The sequence below is a fragment of the Corylus avellana genome, chromosome ca3 (genome assembly GCF_901000735.1).
Source record: "Corylus avellana chromosome ca3, CavTom2PMs-1.0".
Classification (NCBI taxonomy): Eukaryota; Viridiplantae; Streptophyta; class Magnoliopsida; order Fagales; family Betulaceae; genus Corylus; species Corylus avellana.
The window spans coordinates 38,936,486-38,951,441 of NC_081543.1; the positions used below are offsets into that span (position 1 = coordinate 38,936,486).

The 14,956-nt window shown below is 36.0% G+C and overlaps 2 protein-coding genes and 1 non-coding gene across 3 annotated transcripts; 1 reads left to right on the forward strand and 2 right to left on the reverse strand.

Moving 5' to 3' along the window:
* Nucleotides 1-1,014: 1,014 nt before the first annotated feature.
* On the forward strand, nt 1,015-1,206 carry LOC132176746 (U2 spliceosomal RNA). The gene has a single exon (XR_009439601.1). It is a non-coding gene; the product is annotated as a U2 spliceosomal RNA (small nuclear RNA).
* Nucleotides 1,207-2,302: 1,096 nt separating this feature from the next.
* On the reverse strand, nt 2,303-3,730 carry LOC132174608 (AAA-ATPase At2g18193-like). The gene is made up of 2 exons (XM_059586241.1): nt 2,768-3,730; nt 2,303-2,674 (listed from the first exon to the last, which is right to left on the reverse strand). Exons 1-2 carry the CDS (start codon nt 3,728-3,730, stop codon nt 2,303-2,305), a joined length of 1,335 nt encoding a protein of 444 aa, XP_059442224.1.
* Nucleotides 3,731-13,071: 9,341 nt separating this feature from the next.
* Nucleotides 13,072-14,560, reverse strand: LOC132175963 (L-type lectin-domain containing receptor kinase S.4-like). Its single transcript, XM_059588064.1, has one exon. It carries the CDS (start codon nt 14,518-14,520, stop codon nt 13,159-13,161), a length of 1,362 nt encoding a protein of 453 aa, XP_059444047.1. The 5' UTR covers nt 14,521-14,560; the 3' UTR covers nt 13,072-13,158.
* Between the last annotated feature and the right edge of the window lie 396 nt (nt 14,561-14,956).

Below are 14,956 nucleotides of genomic sequence, written 5' to 3' on the forward strand. Positions count from 1 at the left end.
CTTTTCCTTCTGAAGGATGGTTGTTTCTTTGGGGGCTTAAGTTACAAGCTAGGTTGAAGCACCTTTTATGGAAGGTTGCTTAGGATATTCTGCCATCAAGAGCCAAGATTAGTCGCTTTGTGGTCTCTGATGACCCTGCTACTTGGGTGTGTCCCTTCTGTAAGGGACCTTTGGAAACATTATCTCATTTATTCTTGGAGTGCAACTTGTCCATTGCTTTATGGAGCTCTTCACCTTGGCAAATTTTCACCTCCAGGTTTGCAAATCGGCCTATCTCTGATTGGATTTCTGCAATCCTCTCTCCCATGGCATCTTTTGGTATTCCCCAACCTGAGGTGAGAAAGTTTTAGCTCTTTGCTGCTCTTGTTATAGATTTTATTTGGAGGACTAGGAACTTGCTTATCCATGATGGCCTTCAACCTTCTTCCAGTCAAGCTATTGTTTAAGTTTCTAGCAGTCTTAATCACCATATTACTGCATGGCGTGAGCTTGATCTTCCCACTCTATGGGTGCCTCCGGTTGTAGGTTATGTAAAAGGCAATTTTGATGTCGCAGTGAAGGGGTCTTTTGCGATTGCCGCGGCGGTCATTAATAGGTGTTGCCACTCAGAAACTTAATTCCTTTGATATTCTGCAAGGGGAAGCTTCTGCAGCTTTGTTGGCTGCACGATTGGCAGTCTCCTCAAGTTGTGATAAGCTTATATTGGAATGTGATGCCCTTCTGGTTGTTTTGGCCATAAACAACCCGTCTTTATTCTCTTCTTTGACTTTTGCTATTTATATTTATAATATTAGTCTAGTTCTTTATTCTTTTTAAAGTTGGAATACTTTGAAAGTTTCTCGATGTGCTAACTTTTATGCACGTGCTCTAGCTAAATGGGCCGCTTCCAATCTTGTTTTTGGAAGCATTCCCTCGGGATCTCCTATTATCTCTTCCATTCGGATCAGGAATGGAAAAGATCATCCCCTATAGTCCTTTCTTCCTTATTCAATTAAAAAAAAAAAGTGTAAAAGCATACCTTTCTCGGCCTTTCGGCTAAGATCAAGTATATGTTCTTATCAGTTTAATATCTGATACGTGGCCCATTGAGCCACATGATATTAAATTCATTTTTCTAGGGGAGAGGCCCACCGCAGTTGCTTGCTACTGGGGCCTTCGAGCGTCGCCCATGCTTTGCACTACAGCACGGGCCTGGAGGCACCATCGTGTTCTAGTACAAATTTGCTTTCTTTCTACTTTTTATATATTATTATAATGGATTTGATTGGAATAATGGAAGGGACAAGATTTTCAAATGATGTAATTTAGGCTATTTTTATTTTTTAGGCATCAAAATACTTGAAGAATTTTACCTTAAAAATGTGCATGTTATTGAGGTAATTTTTTCTTTCTAAAATGCTAGTTCTTTACTTTTGTAGAGATGCTTATTCTTCATAAAATCAAAAAATAATTTTTTGCTCAAAGTTGTTTTTTACAACATAGAGGATAAGAACTTAATAAAAAGATACTCAATTCTCAACGGTAACATAACACATTTTTAATAATATGTGGCATTTTTCAAGCGTTTTGAAATCGTAATCTATAATGTAAAGAGATATTTAGCGGTTCAATGACATGATTTTTCACTATTCATTATTGTTGGGGAGAGAAATACTAAGGGAGTCAAACAAGAGTAAATTAAAATACATATTAGGATACCACTTCTAGCCCAAAAACTTAAGCCAATGAGCTTGGGTCTACTTAGGTATATTAACCATTCTTATTCTTTACACTTTCTTAATGTGGGACACAAACCTCACAAGTGCATGCACAATAAATTTTTCATCACTTGTGAGTCTCTTCCACATTGACCAAACTCTCACACACATGAGTGTCATGCGTACTCCAAGATAAACCACTCATTTTACTGGAGTCAAACCAAAGGCGTCAAACCAAGACAATTATATCAATAGCAGTAGAAGCTAACCATGAGAGAGTCAAATAAAAATAAATTAATATATATATTAGGACACCACTTCTAGCCTAAAAGCTTAAGCTAATGAGTTTGAGTCCACTTAGGTATATTAACCACTCTTATTCTTTACACTTTCTCAATGTGGGACACAAACCTCACAAGTACATGCACAACAATTATAATCATTTTTATTGTGATAATAATAATTCATTATAATAATAGCGAATAATATAATATAATAAATGTTAAAGTAAATATTAAAGCATAATAAAATTATTATTCATAATAGTATATATTTAATACAAACTTAAACCTACATTATTTGAGCATGTAAGGCACTTCATGGGTTCATCCTTCCTTTTTAACGCCTCCCATCTCCTTTTGCTCAAGGAACTCAACAAGTCCTCCAAGAACAACATCAGCATCGTCGCTCTTCAATAATTCTTCTGCTATTGTTGCAGGAGTCACCTCTACTTTCTCTAGCAAGCTTTCAACCTGTTCAAAGGAAGGGTGGCTTTGCACGTCTAGATAATTGGAGGCTAAGATTCGGAACCCATTAAAAGTGCAGAACGACAAGTAAATGTGCATGTCCATTCGACCAGGACGTAACAATGCAGGATCTAGTCGCTCTTTGTGGTTTGTAGTAAACACTATGATTCGCTCGTCCCCGTTACCTGACCACAAACCATCCATGGCATTTAGTATCCCTGAGAGTGTCACCTGCAAAAACAAAAACACAATAAACCAATATCCATTTAGAAAACAATGTACATTAATATTCATTCCAACAAGAGATATGGACATACTAATTACCTTCAAGAACATGGGATCTACATTAACCGCTTTTGATCGATCATGGACCACTTTGTTGCAGTCTATGTCCTCAACAACAATTAGGGAACGACTCGACGTTTCACGCAAGGCACTCATCAGTTCAGAATCAGAGGAAAAAGTGGCGAGGTCCAAATTGTAGACATCAAACTTCAAGTAATTCGCCATAGCTGCGATCATACTCGATTTTCCAGTTCCAGGAGGGCCATACAATAAATAACCACGCTTCCATGGCTTGCCAATCTTTTTGTAGAAATCCTTCCGCCTTAGGAACCGATCAAGGTCATTGATAATACCCTTCTTCAACTCAGGTTCAATGGCGAGTGTGTCGAATGTGGATGGATGGTTTAGAGCCAATGGTGTCCATGATCTGTTATTATTAATCCTATTGTAGATACTCATCGTCTTCCTTCCCTCTTTGATGGCCTTGTATGTGCTTAAGACATGAGGCAAGTAAGAATCCATGACTTTCTTCCTATCCTTTTCAGAGAAAGTTAGCACGTACATGCCCTTCAATTTTGGCGGATTATTCTGATTTTGTTGCCGACCAAGCTCATCTTCCTTAACGCAAAATCTCCAGTTAACCTTGATTTTGTCAAAGACATCTTCAACAGCTTCTCCATCTTGGATTGCCATTGCTATCTCACCCCTCACTAAGTTGCCCACTCTAAGATTCTTGTTTGCATGAGTAATCTTAGAATGCAGGTATTCTTTGGCAGCAACATAGAGTTGGTTACGACAGTTATCCCAGGACTCATCGATGGTGAGCGTGACACAAGAGGCGATGAGACGAGAGAGGAAGCGCTTTAATATTGAGAAGACGAATGTTCGAAGACGCAGCGGTAGAAGTTGATTGATGGCGGTTTGTAAGATCATGATGGATGTGGAGAGGGCTGCATAGGCTTCGAACCATGATGATGTTGTGTTCTTCAGACCCGATATCATGATTAATGATGGGTGTTTCTGTTTTTAGAACAATATGGGTAGTATTCTAACAATTAAATATGGCTTTTGTTGATGAAAGAAGGCGGTTTTGGTTCTTGTATTCATACTAAGATGAAAGCGTATTTACATGAATGAACTTCATGCAATTTATGTGAGTCATGCAAAATTGAAATCAACTTCATGCAATGTATGTGATTCATGCAAAATTTGGATTGACCTCAACACTTAGTTTGTCTCTAGTGAATTTATAAAGATAAAACAAATCCTCATTCACTTCATTATTATTATTATAGAAAAGTACGTATCGAATATAGATATATAGAACAATTTTGTGTATGTAAATGAAATTTATTTTTCTTTATTCATATACGTAAAAAATGAAAAATAAAAACTATACATTTTCATATTCTTGGGCGTTTCTTCATAGAAAAAACATCTGAAGTTTTGATACTTTACCCAAGCTGAAAGCTGGACAAATGACATACCTGCAGTGGGCCAAAAGGCTATTAAAATGAAATTGAAGGGGCCGAAAGCTTATAAAATTAATGAATTTGAAGACACATAGCCAATGAAAAATATTGATTTAATGCAAAGTTTTGCGCTTCTGAACTAAATGACGAGCACTTGCAAAATAAGAAAAATACCATTAGTGAGATGCCGACCAAGAGTCTAGTAAATGAGCTATCTAATAGGCAAATGGCTCTTATGCTTTTTCAGCTTTTTGATTGAGTGGGCCCTTGATTATTTATTTCCATATCAGTTGTCCATCATTCCCATGTCTAACCTGGGCTTCAAGAATCTTGCTTTTACTCGCAGTTCGCATTATTCTACTGTAAGAAATTTGGGAGAAAATTATATAAACATAAAAGAAATACTAACCTCTGGCCATTGTTGTTTAAGCACTTGAATTGAATACTCGTTGAACGTTTGTAGAATTCACAATCCCAGAACCCTCAATTTGCAATCCTAGAACCCTCACTTTTGTTGGAGAGTGATAGATAAAGATTTTTGGCCTATCTGTTTTTCACGTTAAAAGTTGTGATCGATGGATATCACAAGCTTGTCTTTTATATAGGCCAAGACCCCTATCCATTTATCTTACGTTGCTTCCTTCCATCAAGGGAGACAACACTTGGTGAAAAATAAAACACATTTTCACCTTTAGTAGTTAACTGTACATTAATTACCCAAAGTTTTTAGTTTAATAAAATTTATATTTAAATAAGATACTATATACATATAATATATGTGACATGTGGGCCAACTTAAGTCTCTTGATATAAGATTAATTCTAATATTCTCCCACTTGGCTCACATAACACATTTTAAAATCGTTTGGGTAACTAAAACTGTATATGACCAAATTGAAAACTACTAAAGCTTTAGTTTTCGCTTTAAAGAGAGATACAATACACGAATCATGGCGGTTATGTTATTATATCAACATTTCCTTCCATGTATTACAATGTATGAATCTTTCAAAATAAAATCTGTATATGGTATAATTCTTTATGAATAACTTCCAATAAGTTATTCTGGGTCTAACTGTATTGGAGCAAATACTTTATGTGCACAAAATAAACATTGTTTTGACAATGAACGAGTACTCTAAATAACAAGAATTTAATCAAGCATAAAATGAGCTCACTAATCCCATGCTCTCTACATGTTTCGAAAATGTCTTTATTGAGAGCCCTTTTGTCATGGGATCTGCAATCATAGAAGTTGTACTTGTATGCTCTATAGAGACTTCTTGTTCCTTAATTCTCTCTCTGACAGCAAGATACTTTATGTCAATATGTTTGGTTCTGCTCCTACTTTTGTTGTTCTTTGAAAAGAAAACTGCTGCCAAATTATCACAGTAAACTCGTAACGGCTTGGATATTGAATCTACAACTCGAAGCCTTGTGATAAAATTTCTTAACCATTTTGCCTGTGAAGTCGCTTCAAAGCATGCTATGAACTCTGCCTCCATAGTAGATGATGCAATTATCGTCTGTTTAGTGCTCTTCCATGAAATAGCACCTCCTGCCAACATAAAGACATATCCCGAAGTGGACTTTCTAGAGTCTTTACAACCCGCAAAGTCTGAGTCTGAATATCCAACCACTTCTAGATAATCTACATTCTTATAAGTCAGCATATGATTCTTGGTTCCTTGTAAATATCTCATAACTTTTTTAGCAGCCTTCCAGTGTTCCATTCCAGGATTACTTTGATATCTTCCTAACATTCCTACTGCATATGCAATGTCAGGTCTTAAACAAACCTGTGCATACATTAAACTGCCAACAGCAGATGCATAAGGAATGCTTTCCATTTCTTTCTTTTCCAAAACATTTTTCGGACATTGACTTAAATTGAATGTATCACCCTTCAATATGGGTGCCATATTGGGTGTACATTCATGCATTCTGAATTTTTCCAAAACTCTTTCAATATAGGCTTTATGAGACAGACCTAACATCTTTTGAGACCTGTCTCTATGAATCTCAATGCCTAAGACATAAGAGGCTTCACCTAAATCCTTCATTTCAAAGTTTTTGGAAAGAAATTGTTTAGTGTCATGCAATAGACCCAAATCATTAGTTGCAAGTAAGATATCATCAACATATAGGACTAAGAAAATAAATTTACTCCCACTAAATTTTTGGTATATGCAATTATCCACAATGTTCTCCGTAAATCCAAATGAAGTAATAACATTGTGAAATTTTAAATACCATTGACGGGATGCTTGTTTTAGTCCATATATAGATTTCTTTAACCTGCAGACTAATTGATCATCTTTATCAGAACAAAACCCTTCAGGTTGTTTCATGTACACCTCTTCTTCAAGACTCCCATTAAGGAAAGCCGTTTTCACATCCATTTGATGTAGCTCTAAATCAAAATGAGCTACTAATGCCATGATTATTCTAAAGGAATCCTTTTTAGAAACTGGAGAGAAAGTATCATGGTAATCAATACCTTCTCTTTGTGTGAATCCCTTAGCTACAAGTCTAGCCTTATATCGATCGATGTTACCATTTGAGTCTTTCTTGGTTTTATAAACCCATTTACAACCAATGGCTTTAACTCCTTTAGGTAACTTGACAATTTCCCAAACTTTATTTTTAGCCATAGATTCTATTTCTTCTATCATGGCATTATACCAAAATTTTGAGTTTTCATCACTCATGGCATGTGAAAATGAAATAGGGTCATCCTTAGGTCCGACATCAAAGTTAGATTCTAATAGGTATACATAATAATCACTAGAAATGCTTGGCCTCCTTACTCTTGAGGATCTTCTTAATTCTACAGTCTCTGTGTATCTACCATAATATTCTCCACCCCTATCAGATCTTACGATCTTAATTTTCTTTTCTAATTGTCTCACTACTTCCCTTTTATATGTTTTGAAAGCATCTAGTGCTTCAGACTTATTAAAAAAGAGGTAAAGATACATAAACCGTGAATATTCATCAATAAATGAGATAAAATATCTCTGACCATTCAAACATGGGGTACTAAATGGCCCACAGATGTCAGTGTGTATGATTCCAAGTATTTCTTTACTCCTCTTTGGCACCTTTACTGGCCTTGTTGGTTTGCTTTCCTTTTATGCAATCCACACAAGTACCAAAATCTGAAAAATCTAGAGCCTTAAGGACTCCATCATTTATTAGTCTTTTGATTCTCTCTACGGAGATATGTTCCAATCTCCTATGCCATAACATAGAGGATGACTCATCAATAATGTTGCGTTTACTGCCAATATCATGCATAGTTAAGAGACTTTGTTCATAAATGGGATCTAAATTTAATTTATATAAACCATTGCTAAGATTCCTGAGCCAACATCTATAGAGTTTTTAAACAAATAGACATTTGACCCAATAAAATTAAATTCAAACCCCAAAGGTACTAGTTTAGATATAGAAATTAGATTTTTGAAAATGAAGGAACATAAAAGTTGTTTACAAGGTCTAAAATATATCCATTTTCTAAAACAAGTCTAAAGGTTCCTACAGCCTCGACATGCGAACGCATCCCATTTCCTGAATAAATGCCTTGTTCACTTCCCATCAGTTTCCTTAGGTTGAGAAATCCCTGCATGATATTGACAACGTGAATTGTAGTACCCGAATCAATCCACCATGTATTATGATGAGTATCTATGAAGTTAGATTCATAACACACTAGAGAATCGAGATTACCTTTTTTCTTGAGCCATTTTTTGTACTTTAGGCAACCCTTCTTTTTGTGCCCCTTTTTCTTCAAGAAGAAACATGCATCTTTATTTCCATAAGGCTTGAATGATGCTTGTCCATCCTTCTTCCATCCTTCTTCCATTTAATTTCAGCACCTTTGCCCTTTTTCCCTTTGCCCTTTTTATGAATCACAAAATGTGCACTTTCCAAATTTTCATGTTTCAACCTCTCCTCTTCTTGTACACACATTGTTAGAAGTTCATTAATGGACCACTTTTCCTTATGTGTGTTGTAAGAAATCTTAAATGGTCCATATTCAGCAAGGAGAGAATTGAGTATGAAATGGACAAGGAATGACTTTGAAATCTCAATTTCTAAGGACTTAAGTTGTGCAGCAATGTCCCTCATCTCCATTATGTGCTCATGCACACTCCTAGATTTGTCATGTTTCATAATTGACAACTTGTTCATTAGAGCGCTAGCTAATGCCTTATCAGAACTAACAAATTGTTCTTCAATGGCCTTTAAGTAGTCCTTTACCTTATCACATGGAGGAATTGAACCTCTAATGCTCTTACTAATATGCGACTTAATGAGCATTAGACTTAATCGGTTTGACCGTTCCCACTTTTCATATGTAGTTTTTTCAACTAACGAACTTGTTTCAGTGGGCACAGGTGGTTCCTCCACATGCATTGCAAAGTCTAGGTCTATGCACCCTAATGTCAAGAGAATTTTTTCTTTCTAGTCCGAAAAATTATCTCCATTTAAAAATGGAATATGAGAAGATTCATTATTTAAAACAGAAGAAACAGTAGCTACATTAACCAAGAATAGGCATTAACGCTTTGAAATAAACACAAACTATAGTCTGAATCAATCAATGTCAAATTCATAAACAAATCAAAATCTCCCTGTGGATAAAGATTGCATTATGCATAAGATTTGTTTGTATATCTTCATAATAAAACTAGTAAATTTTATAAATGCTTAAGAAAAATAGATCCTGCACCTGTGGGTATTAGGTATCCAATTTTTCTAATATCTTTTTTTATTGTCTTATTCTAATTAAGTCATATAAAATGATCACTTCCCTGTAGGGCCAAGTAATCACTATGACAACTTAATTGCAATATGAAATGCCATTATAAAATTTCACATCATTGTGTTTTAAGATGCTGTGGCTATTCTTAATGCACAATAAAAGGCACTTTCCATTATTAAATCTGTAATTTCATAATGGCATAACATTATATATATAAATAACTAAATGTATATCAAACCAAAATGATACATTGCCTTGATGGTAAAGCTGGCCATGCAGAATCCCAGGTTGTGGGGTTTGAATCCCACTACTGGCAACTCCTCCATTAACTAAGGGAGTATTTTTATTTCTTTATTTAGTGGCGCGTCTGCGAGTGGGCCTGCATTCGGGTAGGGAACTTCATCCCCTACCTTCAGCTGGGTCTGAAAAATGGATCTGGGTCGGGTCTCGTCCTAAACAGGTTTTCTCATTTTTTATCAAATTTTCACACTGAAACCCAATTTTATAACATCGTTTTGGTTGGGAATCATCAAGACTACTAATTTATGGGTTTGGAAACATATGGGTATTCAAAAACAATGAAAAGAAATCATTGTTTTAAAGAAAAATGGAATGGCCGAAAATCTTAATCTTTGTTTTTTAATGATTCCAAAATTGTAAAAATAGAGTATTTTGCACAATAAAAAACAACAAGATTAATCTTCTAAAACCACTAAAGCATCACAAACATTAAATTTTAAAGATCGGCCAAACCATGAAACCATACCCATTATGAAACTTGAAACCCAAAACAAAAATCTCACAACAACCATATTCCTAATACAAACATTCAATCATTCTACTAAAATTCAACAAATTGATACTAAACAACATGGCACAGAACCTGGCACTGATACCACTAATGTAAGAAATTTGGGAGAAAATTATATAAACATAAAAGAAATAGTAACCTCTGGCCATTGTTGTTTAAGCACTTGAATTGAATACTCGTTGAACGTTTGTAGAATTCACAATCCCAGAACCCTCAATTTGCAATCCTAGAACCCTCACTTTTGTTGGAGAGTGATAGATAAAGATTTTTGGCCTATCTGTTTTTCACGTTAAAAGTTGTGATCGATGGTCCACAGATGTCCGTGTGTATGATTCCAAGTATTTCTTCACTCCTCTTGGCACCTTTACTGGTCTTGTTGGTTTGCTTTCCTTTTATGCAATCCACACAAGTACCAAAATCTGAAAAATCTAGAGCCTTAAGGACTCCATCATTTATTAGTCTTTTGATTCTCTCTATGGAGATATGTCCCAATCTCCTATGCCATAACATAGAGGATGACTCATCAATAATGTTGCGTTTACTGCCAATATCATGCATAGTTAAGAGACTTTGTTCATAAATAGGATCTAAATTTAATTTATATAAACCATTGACTAAGATTCCTGAGCCAACATCTGTAGAGTTTTTAAACAAATAGACATTGGACCCAATAAAATTAAATTCAAACCCCAACTGTACTAGTTTAGATATAGAAATTAAATTTTTTGAAAATGAAGGAACATAAAAGGTGTTTGCAAGGTCTAAAATATATCCATTTTCTAAAACAAGTCTAAAGGTTCCTACAGCCTCGACATGCGAACGCATCCCATTTCCTGAATAGATGCCTTGTTCACTTCCCATTGGTTTCCTTAGGCTGAGAAATCCCTGGATGATATTGACAACGTGAATTGTAGTATCCGAATCAATCCACCATGTATTATGATGAGTATCTATGAAGTTAGATTCATAACACACTAGAGAATCGAGATTACCTTTTTTCTCGAGCCATTTTTTGTACTTTAGGCAATCCTTCTTTTTGTGCCCCCTTTTTTTACAGAAGAAACATACATTTTTATTTCCATAAGGCTTGAATGATGCTTGTCCATTCTTCTTCCATTTAATTTCAGCACCTTTGCCCTTTTTATGAGTCATAAAATGTGCACTCTCCAAATTTTCATGTTTCAACCTCTCCTCTTCTTGTACACACATTGTTAGAAGTTCATTAATAGACCACTTTTCCTTATGTGTATTGTAAGAAATCTTAAATGGTCCATATTCAGTAGGGAGAGAATTGAGTATGAAATGGACAAGGAATGACTCTGAAATCTCAATTTCTAAGAACTTAAGTTGTGCAGCAATGTCCCTCATCTCCATTATGTGCTCACGCACACTCCTAGATTTGTCATGTTTCATAATTGACAACTTGTTCATTAGAGTGCTAGCTAATGCCTTATCAGAACTAACAAATTGTTCTTCAATGGCTTTTAAGTAGTCCTTTACCTTATCACATGGAGGAATTGAACCTCTAATGCTCTTACTAATATGTGACTTAATGAGCATTAGACTTAATCGGTTTGACCGCTCCCACTTTTCATATGTAGTTTTTTTTCTACTAACGAACTTGTTTCAGTGGGCACGGGTGGTTCCTCCACACGCAATGCAAAGTCTAGGTCTGTGCACCCTAATGTCAAGAGAATTTTGTCTTTCCAGTCCGAAAAATTATCTCCATTTAAAAATGGAATATGAGAAGATTCATTATTTAAAACAGATGAAACAGTAGCTGCAATAACCAAGAATAGGCATTAACGCTTTGAAATAAACACAAACTATAGTATGAATCAACCAATGTCAAATTCATAAACAAATCAAAATCTCCCTGTGGGTAAAGATCGCATTATGCATAAGATTTGTTTGTATATCTTCATAATAAGACTAGTAAATTTTGTAAATGCTTAAGGAAAAATAGATCCTGCACCTGTGGGTATTAGGTATCCAATTTTTCTAATAACTTTTTTTTTTTACTGTCTTATTCTAATTAAGTCATATAAAATGATCACTTCCCTGTAGAGCAAAGTAATTACTATGACAACTTAATTGCAATATGAAATGCCATTATAAAAATTTCACATCATTGTGTTTTAAGATGCTGTGGCTATTCTTAATGCACAATAAAAGGCACTTTCCATCATTAAATCTGTAATTTCATAATGGCATAACATTGTATATATAAATAAGTAAATGTATATCAAACCAAAACAACACATGCCTTGATGGTAAAGTCGGCTATGCCAAACCAAGTACTGTAGGGTTCGAATCCCACTGCTGGCAAATCCCCATTAGTTGTGGGAATTTTTTTTTTTTTTTTTAAGTGGCGCGTGTACTGGACGCGCCCAGTACGCGAGTGGGCTGCATTCAGGTAGGGAACTTCATCCCCTACCTTCAGCCGGGTCTGAAAAACGGATCTGGGTCGGGTCTCACCCTAAACGGGTCTAAAAACGGGTTTTCTCATTTTTCATCAAATTTTCGCACTGAAACCCGATTTTATAACATGGTTTTGGTTCGGAATCATCAAGACTACTAATTTATGGGTTTGGAAACATATGGGTATTCAAAAACAATGAAAAGAAATCATTGTTTTAAAGAAAAATGGAATGGCCGAAAATCTTAATCTTTGTTTTTTAATGATTCTAAAATTGTAAAAATAGAGTATTTTGCACAATAAAAAACAACAAGATTAATCTTCTAAAACCACTAAAGCATCACAAACATTAAATTTTAAAGATCGGCCAAACCATGAAACCATACCCATTATGAAACTTGAAACCCAAAACAAAAATCTCACAACAACCATATTCCTAATACAAACATTCAATCATTCTACTAAAATTCAACAAATTGATACTAAACAACATGGCACAGAACCTGGCTCTGATACCACTAATGTAAGAAATTTGGGAGAAAATTATATAAACATAAAAGAAATACTAACCTCTGGCCATTGTTGTTTAAGTACTTGAATTGAATACTCGTTGAACGTTTGTAGAATTCACAATCCCAGAACCCTCAATTTGTTGGAGAGTGATAGATAAGGATTTTTGGCCTATCTGTTTTTCACGTTAAAAGTTGTGATCGATGGATATCACAAGCTTGTCTTTTATATAGGCCAAGACCCCTATCCATTTATCTTACGTTGCTTCCTTCCATCAAGGGAGACAACACTTGGTGAAAAATAAAACATCTTTTCACCTTTAGTAGTTAACTGTACATTAATTACCCAAAGTTTTTAGTTTAATAAAATTTCTATTTAAATAAGATACTATATACATATAATATATGTGACATGTGGGCCAACTTAAGTCTCCTGATATAAGATTAATTATAAGATTAATTCTAATAAGCTCAGGACTGATTTGGGCTCATCAAACAGGTGATTGTCCAAACTTCCATTAGGCATGAATTCATACACAAGTAGTAGATCAGCTTCCCGACGGCACCAACCCAATAATTGAACCAAATTTCTATGACGAAGACGCCCAATAGTAGAAACCTCCGATATAAACGCTCGCAAACCTTCTTTTGAATGTTGGGAAATACGCTTCACAGCAACTTGGGTGTCTGAGTTTGGCAGAATTCCTCTGTAAACTCGACCGAATCCACCAGATCCAATTAGCTCTTTCTCTTTGAAACCTTTTGTTGCTTTCTTCAGTTCCTCGTAAGGAAATCTGTGTGGACCAATATTATGCTCCCACTCCTCAACCACATCAGCCATCTTTTTCCTCCTGACGATGTAAAACGACAAAGCAGTAAGCAAAATCACAGCCAGAGCACATGAAGCAGAGACGCCAACAATTAGGCCTCTACGATTCTTTTTGGTCCCAGTGGCTGCAGTGGGGAGCTGGATCTTAGGAAGTTGAGATAAATCGAGGGATTTAGCGTCTCCATTCACGTTGAAGCTCCAACCCAGTATACCATGCGAGCTCGCTGCTAAACCAGTAGCAGCAGAAAACCCGATGTACATGGATTCGTTAAGAATTTCTGAAAGGTTAACTTTAGAGGACAAAAGTACAGAACTGGGTTTAGCAGAGTCGGTGGAAAGCCTGATATCTAATTGATTTGTTGGCGAATTATAATCGATCCATGCCTGAATAATCTGACTACTCGTCAAATTAAGGGGGGTACCGTTCGTATCATTACCCTTAAATTGCATGACCGGAGTAGATTTGATGGATGAGATGCTATTGATGTCGATAGCAACATGGTTGCCATCGGGTTCACCGAACTGAACGCTCTGGAAAGTATCGAATTCGACCGCTAATATGTGGTTGGAGGAGTTGCCATTGTTGGAGGTGTTGAAGAGGCCAAGATAAGAGCCTGAATCACCCCCAGGAATCCCTTTTACGGGAGAGATTGCGAAAGCCATGCCGTCGCCGCCTTGTATCCCAGGCTGGGGGACTATAGCGAAAGCGAAGGAGGTGGAGAAGGACATGACTTCGCCGCTGGAGTTCTTGAATTGGATTGGGTGTGAATAAAACCCGTGGCCCAGTGCCATGGCCGAGAAGTCTGTTAGCAGAAGAAAGCCATTGTTGTCAACCCCTGCAACGCCGTCTAAGCTCATGTTGTTGCCAGCAGCACTGAACCCGCCGCGGAACTCGTCCAACAAGGGCCTAGCGTCGTCTTGAGGCTTTACAGGATATAGGAGTAGAAGGAAAACACAGAGAGAGGTGAGTGTTTCTGCCATGGGAGAGAAAAAGGTGATAAGCTCTGTGAGGTTGTGAAAACTCAGGGGATTCAATCATTTTAATATGGCCGGTAACCGGACATCAATTTCCTCCTACAACTTTTATCTCTTGGAAAAAAAGTGATATGTACATTTTGTTACCATGTAAAAAAAAAAAAACTCATATTTTTTAATAAAATGTGATTTTTTAAGTAATTTTTAATAATACGACACGTCACTTTTTAGGGGCGAAATTTAAGATGATGATCCAATTCCTACAACGAGGGACGGAAGCCACGGAACTACATCCTAACTCCCAAGCCATCATGTTTTCTTCAAATTTTTTAAAATTTTAGATTACTTAGAACACTCCTAGGAGCTCCATTAAAAATATTTTTTGGTTATTTTTGTAGCGCCTCAGAATTTTTAAAGCTATTTAAATAGATTATTTTGATAA

Coding starts and splice junctions, on each gene's coding strand:
- LOC132174608 (XM_059586241.1), bottom strand. CDS start 3,730: ATGATATCGGGTCTGAAGAACACAACATCATCATGGTTCGAAGCCTAT. Junction 2,675..2,767: donor TAGATCCCATGTTCTTGAAG/GTAATTAGTATG, acceptor TTGTTTTTGCAG/GTGACACTCTCAGGGATACT.
- LOC132175963 (XM_059588064.1), bottom strand. CDS start 14,520: ATGGCAGAAACACTCACCTCTCTCTGTGTTTTCCTTCTACTCCTATAT.